The sequence below is a fragment of the Vicia villosa genome, linkage group LG1 (genome assembly GCF_029867415.1).
Source record: "Vicia villosa cultivar HV-30 ecotype Madison, WI linkage group LG1, Vvil1.0, whole genome shotgun sequence".
NCBI lineage: Eukaryota > Viridiplantae > Streptophyta > Magnoliopsida > Fabales > Fabaceae > Vicia > Vicia villosa.
In genome coordinates, this window is record NC_081180.1 from 124,114,572 (window position 1) to 124,123,015 (window position 8,444).

At 41.6% G+C, this 8,444-nt stretch overlaps 1 protein-coding gene across 1 annotated transcript; it reads right to left on the reverse strand.

Moving 5' to 3' along the window:
• Positions 1–3,967: 3,967 nt before the first annotated feature.
• Positions 3,968–7,341, reverse strand: LOC131644090 (probable linoleate 9S-lipoxygenase 5). The gene is made up of 6 exons (XM_058914484.1): positions 7,020–7,341; positions 5,955–6,916; positions 5,757–5,864; positions 5,361–5,665; positions 5,000–5,263; positions 3,968–4,911 (listed from the first exon to the last, which is right to left on the reverse strand). Exons 1-6 carry the CDS (start codon positions 7,180–7,182, stop codon positions 4,158–4,160), a joined length of 2,556 nt encoding a protein of 851 aa, XP_058770467.1. The 5' UTR covers positions 7,183–7,341; the 3' UTR covers positions 3,968–4,157.
• Positions 7,342–8,444: the final 1,103 nt, after the last annotated feature.

The following is an 8,444-nucleotide window of genomic DNA, read 5'->3' on the forward strand; positions in this document are numbered from 1 at the left end:
TTCACGGAGGCGTCGAAAATCCTTCTGGCCGCTTCGATGTCTGCGTTGATGGTGACCACTCGTCCTCGCCTGGTGTAGAACTTCATCTTGAGGTGCACGGTGGAGGGGACAGCAGTGAGCTCGGCCAGAGTAGGACGTCCGATGATGCAGTTGTAGAGGGTCTTGCAGTCGATTACCAAGAATCTTGTCTTGATCTGCCTGGATGCTTCCTCTTCCCCGAAAGTGACGATCAGTTTGACGTATCCCCACGGCTTGGTGGTAGCACCGTTGAAGCCTTGGAGATCGGAACCCACATAGGGAGTGAGGTGTGAGTCGTCCAGCTGGAGTGTCCGGAACAGGTGGGAGTACATGATGTCGACCGAGCTGCCTTCGTCGACCAGGACTCGTCGGACGTCGAAATTCGCCATTCTGGCTCGGACCAGTAAAGGAATTGTGGCGTTCGGAGCGCCGCCCGGCAGCTCTTCCAAGTAGAAAGTGATCGGGTCCGATTTTCCTTTAAACTTCCGCAGAGTTGGGGCGACATCCGAGTTCGCACTGATCAGCTCATCGAATTTTCTCTTTACCGAGCTGATAGTGAGGGAGCCGGGGTCACCGCCGTTGGAGATGACCATTGCTGTTGGGAAATGCTCCCAGGTACTGAAGGCAGTCGTCACGCCGACTGAAGGGATGAAGTCCTCTGGTCGGGTTACGGACAACGTGACTTGAAGCGGTCTGCTGTCTGGTGAGTTCCCCTCGTCAGAGTTCCGAGGGACATCTCTTCGGGAGGGTTCTCCCTTCTTTGTGTACTTTGATAGGCGGCCCTCTTTGATCAGGGTCTCTATGGCATCTTTGAGATGTATGCATTCGTCGGTCAGATGCCCGTGACTCTTGTGGTACTTGCAGTATTTGGACTTGTCTGTCCCCGGTCTTGTAGGATTTGACTTCGGGGGCCTGATGCTGGAGTTCTTGAACTCGGTGTTCTGGCAGTCGGCCAAGATTTTCTCCCGCGAGGCGTTCAAAGGAGTGTAGTCGTTGAACCGTCCTGCCGGTCCTCGACGCTCTTTGGCATCTCGGGACCTGTCGTCCCTCCTTTTGTCTTGTCCTCGGCGTGATCCTGGATCCTCGAGGTTTGAGCTGCGAGCAACATCACTGCCCCTCGAGGCTTTAATCGCGGCTGCCTCGCCTTCTTCAAAGTCGATGAATGCCTTTGCTTTGCGGAGGAGGGCATTCATCGTGTGCACCTTCTCTATCTTAATGGCCTTCTTGAAGTCACTACCGGGGAGTAGTCCTCGTTCCAAGAGGTATCTCTTCATGTAGTCGGCCGTCTGCACTTGGACGACCTCCTTGTTGAACCTTTCGAGGTAATCCCGAAGAGGTTCGTTGGGTCCTTGTATCACGGCCTCGAGATTGGCTTCCGACTTTGGTTGTCGTCGGGAGGCTGTGAAGTGGCTCAAGAAGAGTTCTTTGAGCTCGGTCCAGGAATGGATGGAGTTCGGACGGAGGTTCCTGCACCAATTCATCGCTCCTTTCCTGAGGGTGGTTGGGAAGATGCGGCACTTGATTGAGCCCCTGACTACGTGATAGTCCATGACCGCTTCGATGCTCCGAATATGGTCGTCGGGGTCAGTGGTTCCGTCGTATTGGTCCAATACTGGCGGTTTTTCCATCCCCCGAGGGAGGTGGGCTCTTCGGATACTCCCGGACAAAGGGCTGCGGAAGTCCTCTTCGTCACTTGGTCCTGGTGAATTGTAGTGCCTGTCTCGCCGGGGTTTTCCTTGGTTGTCGTCCAGCGCAGCTTTGGAAGGGCCCCGACGGTCTTGTTCGGGGGAGGGGCTTCTTTGTTCGGTGGTTTCAGGCTTCTGGTTCTTCCTGTTCTTTCTTGGTGGAGAACGGGAACGAGTCCTCCGACGGCGATATCTTCTCGGTGGGGATCGTGAAGAGGATGGGGATCGCCGGCGGTATCTCCTCGGCGGTGAGCGCGAGGAGAAATAGGAGCGTGACCGATAGTGCTTCCGGCGTCGTCTCTGCCTTTCCAACTCGTGAATTCGATCGTCTTGAATTCGGAGGAGGCTGTTTGTCATTTGTATCTCTTTGAGCAGGCAGACGGTGATGGGGTCAGCATCCTCGGGGATGTCGAGCGGCTCCTCTTCTTCTCCATGACGGGCTCTCCGCCTTTCGGAGGTGTGTGTGAATGAGGAAGCAGCCTGCCCGTCTCTGGGGTCAGCCTCATTCACATTCTGGGCATGTTCTGGCCCATTGAGAGTTCGGTGCTGCCCGTCCTCCCCGTTCTGCACGTGTCCTTCGGGAGGGACTTGGTCAACGTTCTAAACTTGTTGGAGGCCCTGTAGCTGCTGGATGCTATGGATCTGCGGCCTCCTAGGTGGTGAGGTCTCATGTCCGGGCCTTCTTTGCCCGGCGGGGGTATGCCGATTTCCTCCCTGTCGGCGACGATTTGCCGCCTCGCGGGTGGATTCCTCGATCAGTTGTTGCAGGAGGAAGGGATAAGCACTTGGGATGTTGTTGTTGTCCGCCATGACGATTGGAAAAGGATTAGCTTTGATCTTTGTTTTGTTAAAGACGGGGAAGCAAGATTCCCACAGACGGCGCCACTGATCGTACCTGACAAAAGGATCGTCGATAGCTGCTCGGACTGGATCTTCTAGGAAGGAGGAGGGGGGTGTACCTGCAAGGTACTCCAATGCCAAAGTAAGTTGACGAGCAAAGGAGCGCAAGTACTAGCTAAGAGTGAGTAAGAAGTGAATATCTGACCCTCTAGTCAAAGAGGGTATATATAGCCCCCAGCGCTGGGCCATGATCTCGCTATTGGGTTGGATTCTCAAGCCCAACTAGGAGACTGCCAGGTTTCCTGAGCGGAAATATCGGAGGTGCGTGTATGCCCTCTGTCCTGGTTAACCGCTCCGAAGTTCAAGGGAGACGTGGTCTTTTAGGAGCCACGTGGGATCCGAGTTGTTCGAAGGGTTGAATACGAAGGAACCCTGCGCGGAGCGAGGTCCTCGGCAACGAAGGTGTTCGCGGGAATGTTAGTGCCGAGCATGCGGGCATGCCGGGTGCCATACGCTCCGGGGATATAGGACGGCCGAGCACGTCTAAGGTGGGCATCCTAGGTGCGTAGGAGGGTCATGGAGGAACGTGGGCCTTTGAAGTTTACTGGGCCGAAAACTATATTGGGCCTAACCTTAGCCCAGTCCAGAACACTTTCTAAACAAAAGTTAGTTAAATAAATTGATCTTAGAAATATAAATATATATAAATTTTTTAAGACCCGAAGAATAGCTACCAGATAATTTTTTTAGTTAGATTTTTTTTTTTTAGATTTCAAGAAAAATTTAAACTTATTTAATTTTTATATGTAGGAATACTTTTTCTTTTTAATTTATTTTTAAAAAATTATACAATACAAATTAACAATAATAATGGTCATTTTATCACATTACTTCTACAATGCATGTGTGGTCCTCCACTATCTCCTTTTCTTTTGTAATTTTACTGATTTAATAAAAATAAATAAAACCTTGTTATAGATGATTAATGAAAAAATAAAACTTTGTTACTAAAGAAAAAAATTGTAGAAAATTTAAGTCATTATTATTAGTTGATAGTAAATAAAAGATGGCGGGCATGATATATGTTTTTTTAGAGATTTGTTAAGAATTTATTTAAAATTTATTTATTTTATATTTAATATATGTTCTAGTCTTTTTAACTTAATTTTTAATTTAATAATCTGCTTTAATTTCTTAATTAAAAAAGTTACAATTTAATTTCTTGGCTTCACTTTCTGTTATTCTATTAGTCACTTCCATCATTTTCTAACAAATAAAAATTAAATTTTTGATACATTTATATTATAAAATAGAGTTTCACCTGATATAACTTTATTGGGAATTTGGGATTATCCTTACGACACCTCCTTAAATCGAAACCCTACTTTAGCTTAGGAAGAAAGTGAAAAAAATTTGTAAAGTATTCCATAGGATGACTACAATATTTGGCAATGAAAACATGTACTCATCAACTAGAGAATGAAGTTTAACAAATACTAGGTAGGATACTTAAGTATTTATAACAAGTAGCAGCACACCATAATGAACATAAATAGTAAAAACACTTTACTTGTCTATTCTAAAATTACCAACTTCACTACTACTACTACTATATTAAATTGATATGCTATTAGGAATCCCCATGCCAGTTAATCCACCTTCACTACTAGGCTTAAGCAAAGTGTATGCCATCTTCACTGGCCCATATCTGTTTCTAAGTTTCTCATCATTGTTCATTATCTCAATCCTTTTCTCAATTTCACTAAGTTTACTTCCAAACTTTTCAAAAGCCTTCAATGCCTCTACATCACAAGTCCAATGTGGATTCTCTCTCTGTCCAAGGTAGACCTCATCACTAGCATGTCTTGACAATATTTCCACTAGTGAAAGTCCAAGAACAGCTTGAAATTGTGAAGTTATTGTTTTCAGAAAAGCCTTGTCAGGATTTTCCACAAGTTCATTGTATTCTTGAGTTCCTTCTTCAGGCATGAGTCGTCGGCTCATTGAAGGACGGCTAGGCGGGAAGCCTCCGTATGGATATTGTCCAAAGTTGACAGCAGCATGGAGAGCTGAGGCAATCCATATGATGATAGTGCAGGTTTCTATCAGTTCTTCGAGTGTATGCATCTTTGGCCACCACGGCTCGTTTTTCTTGTCACCGTGGCCCTTTTCGATTATTTCCTTCCACCAAGATTGGAGCTCTGAGTCTTCCTTGACAGAGTCGTTATCCTTATAGTAAACGGAGCAGTAGTCCGTAACCCATGTCTTGATGGCAAACCAAATCTCAAGTCCATCAACCGCGTAAGGGTAGTCCTCGATCAATAATCGAAGACCGTATGGAGAACTCGAGTCCTTAATCGCCATTCCTCTAAAAAAAGCACAGATGAAGTAATGATCAATAAGATGAAATAAAAACATAAAGCTATTAGCAATGATAGTGGTTTTAGTTTTACTACCTCTTGAGAAGATCTTCGGGAAGTGCTTGCTCGGGGAAAGACCAATCCTTATAGAGGAAGGACGAAAACTCCATAGAATACTTTGATGGAAAAACTGTCGACTCAAGAGCACCACCTCCATTGATTAGGATCTGTCTTGCAAGTCCGTTTATATTCATGGTGTCGCGAAAGTGAGGATGCAACAGCTTATGAATAGGGTGAAGCACGCTAAGCTGCCTATTCGAAGCTATGATAAACGGCTCAACCACAGCATGAGTATGCAACCTGTCATACATGTAAGAAGATATAAAAAAAGTTAAAATCACAATGACATATGAACCAAGAGTAAGTTCGGTTAGAATTATGAGTCATAAACTCGTACCAGTGGCTGATAAGTTGATGATAGCCGGAATCAACTACTCCAACATAAGCTTTGGCCAATTGCCAAATGGAATTTTCAACACCTTGCTCTGTAGGCAAGTAAACTTTACTAATGGCACCATATTGATCTCCCTTAGAATTCGGCAAACTCAACTCAATGGCCAGTGGTTTTAAAGTTCCATTCTTTTGCAAGAACAAAATTGTCCTACTGGCATATGTCTTTGTAGAGGTGGAATTTATCCTTCTTAAGTATGGCATGAGTGAATCATGGTGATCTAATATGAATAATTTTCGTTCTTTAATCGCCTATTCAATAAAAAACAAATCAATATCACGCATCCTAACATTGAGTAAATTTTGTTGTGAAAACACAATATTATATTAGCTTGATCATTACCTCTTCCACGGTGAGCCCGTCTAGATTAGTTTCAATGTGTTCTTTGGTTATTTTACTAGATTGATCGCCGTAGAGTTTATGATCTAGCTTGCTTTGTGGTGGAAACTCCTGCAGTTTTTTATCATTAAGATATGATATTGTTTCAAAAATGTTTTAAAAAGTTTAACTCGGAAATTAGAAGAGAAAACTCAAACTTACTTGGAGACTAGAGATCATGACAGGGTTTATACCAGCCAACATCTCCCTAGCAAATTCTTCATCTGTTCTCCACGCAGATTTATCGGCCGCAATCACTTGAGGCAATGGAAATTTGAGGAACTTTTCGCCATCAGTTCTGAAAATTTCCTTAAGCATCTCCCCATGGATGTTATCCCTAACATCCTTAAGTAAACCCTCAGGCACATCAATCCCACTTTCATAGAGTTTGAGTACATCTTCAAAGCTGTCAAACTCATTCGGCGTGCTATCAAATAGAGATTCCAATTCAGGTTTCAGTACTTGAACTATGGATTTCAAAGCATAAGCAAGAAAATCAGACATCTTTAAATGACCGAATCTTTCGTCCCTCGGAACATAGATCTTTAAGCTCAACTCAAGATCCAGCCTACTCTCATAATTCGGATCTGATTTCGCAGGCTTTCTACCAGTTCTTCCCCTACGAGGATAAGGATACTCGATAGACCCTCCGAGAATAGGACGAGCATGTTCCGGACCTTTATCAGAATTTCCCAAATCATTGTACAATGCATAATCATAAACCCTATCCCATTTCTCAAGCTCTTTCTCTCCATCACCTCTTAAAGACTCTAACTCTTGTTCTCTGTACTTGATCAGTGGCATTGGTGTTACACTTGGAAGATATGCCTTGTTGGAAAAGAAAACGCGGTCTTTTTGATAGTTTTTCGCAGGGTATACCCAAGAGTTGCAGACAAAGTGGATATCATTGTCATGACCAGGAACATGTTTAAGTGTTAAGGTTTTGAGGTAGAACTCACTGTGATGATTATTCCTTATTAAAAATGCTCCTGGTTTTCCTATCTCTTCATCAAAATCAAATGAAACCTTGAATGCGGATTCACCGGTTGATAGAGATTCAGGACTGGATGTAGTATTCCAATCTAAATTAGCAGGCTTCCCAAGTTTACCCTTCAATCCATTCTCTAGAAAAGAACAAAACATATAAAAACAGTAAAGTATAGTTTCTTTTTTTCATCAAGAAGCATATAGAGCAAGAATCATGAGAAAGGAAGAACATAAACTAACCTGGATCAGTGTTAACAGCACTGATGAGTTGAAGAGAAACTCCTTTACCGACAAACTCATGAAGGCCATCAAGAAAGGAAGCAGTGTAGTCGTTGAAGTCCAGAACACTTTTCTTCATCAACACAACGGTTCCTTCAACATGGTGGCGAGTGTTATGACTCATTTTCAGCAACAAAATGTAGAAACAGTAATTAACCTTGGCACAAAGGAAAGAGACAGAAGCAAAGGTTTTGAATGTTTGTTTAGTAAAAAGCTGTTAAATGTTAAATGCTTGTTGTGAATTTTCTTTGCTTTCTATAGACACAAAGAATATCAATGCCATATATCCGAGTGTAATATTTAAGGACAACCGAATGCAATAAATTCTGTTTCTATAAATTATAGATTTATTTCTATAAAAACTAATTCAATATAAAAAAAATTAAAATTAAATTACGCTAGATCTAAATAAATTATCCATTTTGTTTGTACACTAGATCCAAACAAAATACGCTAGAAATATGGGTCCATATCATTAATTGCAGGGGTGGCAATGAATTCATATTTATCGATTCAAGGGGTCACTTATTCATTATCAACCCAAAATAATGATAGCTAGAAATTAAATTTTTTGAATAAGTTTTAGTTTTTAGTTTTTCCAAATATTTAGTTTTTAAAAATTATATTTAGCTTTGAATTATATTTAGAAAAAAAAACAAGAAAACATATTTGGTAATTATATTTTATAAATTATTTTAAAGCTGTACTATTATCATATTAAAAATTTGTTATTGATGAAAAATATATTTTTTTATAAATGAAAAAAAAGAAAACAGTAGAAAATTAAGATTTTAAAATTTGAATTTTCATAAAGTCTACTAAACAAATATTAATTAAAGAAGAAGACAAATAGAAAATACTCACCGTTTTTGAATAAGCGAGACTCACAATTTAACAAGTCAATGAGCATTAACATTCCCTTCATGTAAGGTGTAAATAAGGACAAGTTTGAGATTCAGACTCACAAATCACATTTTTGAAACCTTGATTCTAAGGAATATAAAGACCGTGACTTGAAACTCAACATTAATATCAGAGGTGAAACCATAAATTGCTGTAAAATCTGTGATCCAACCTCCAAAAGAGTTTCTCAAAAGACCACAAAAATCGGATGACCATGAATTACCAATGGAATTATCATCTACATTGACCTTTGTCACATTCTTAGAGGAAAGGTGTCAAAACACAAGTCTAGGGGCTCATATCTTATTATAACCACTAAAAGCATGCTTGGTAGAGTATAAAAGAGTAATTATTTGATTAAGAACATTCCAGAGAGCAATAATTGTCTTTGAAGGATTCTTCGTTACGAGATTTCCAAATCATCCAACAACAAATGAGAAACAAAGGGCCATGATTGACGACCACATTAATTTCCTCATAAAA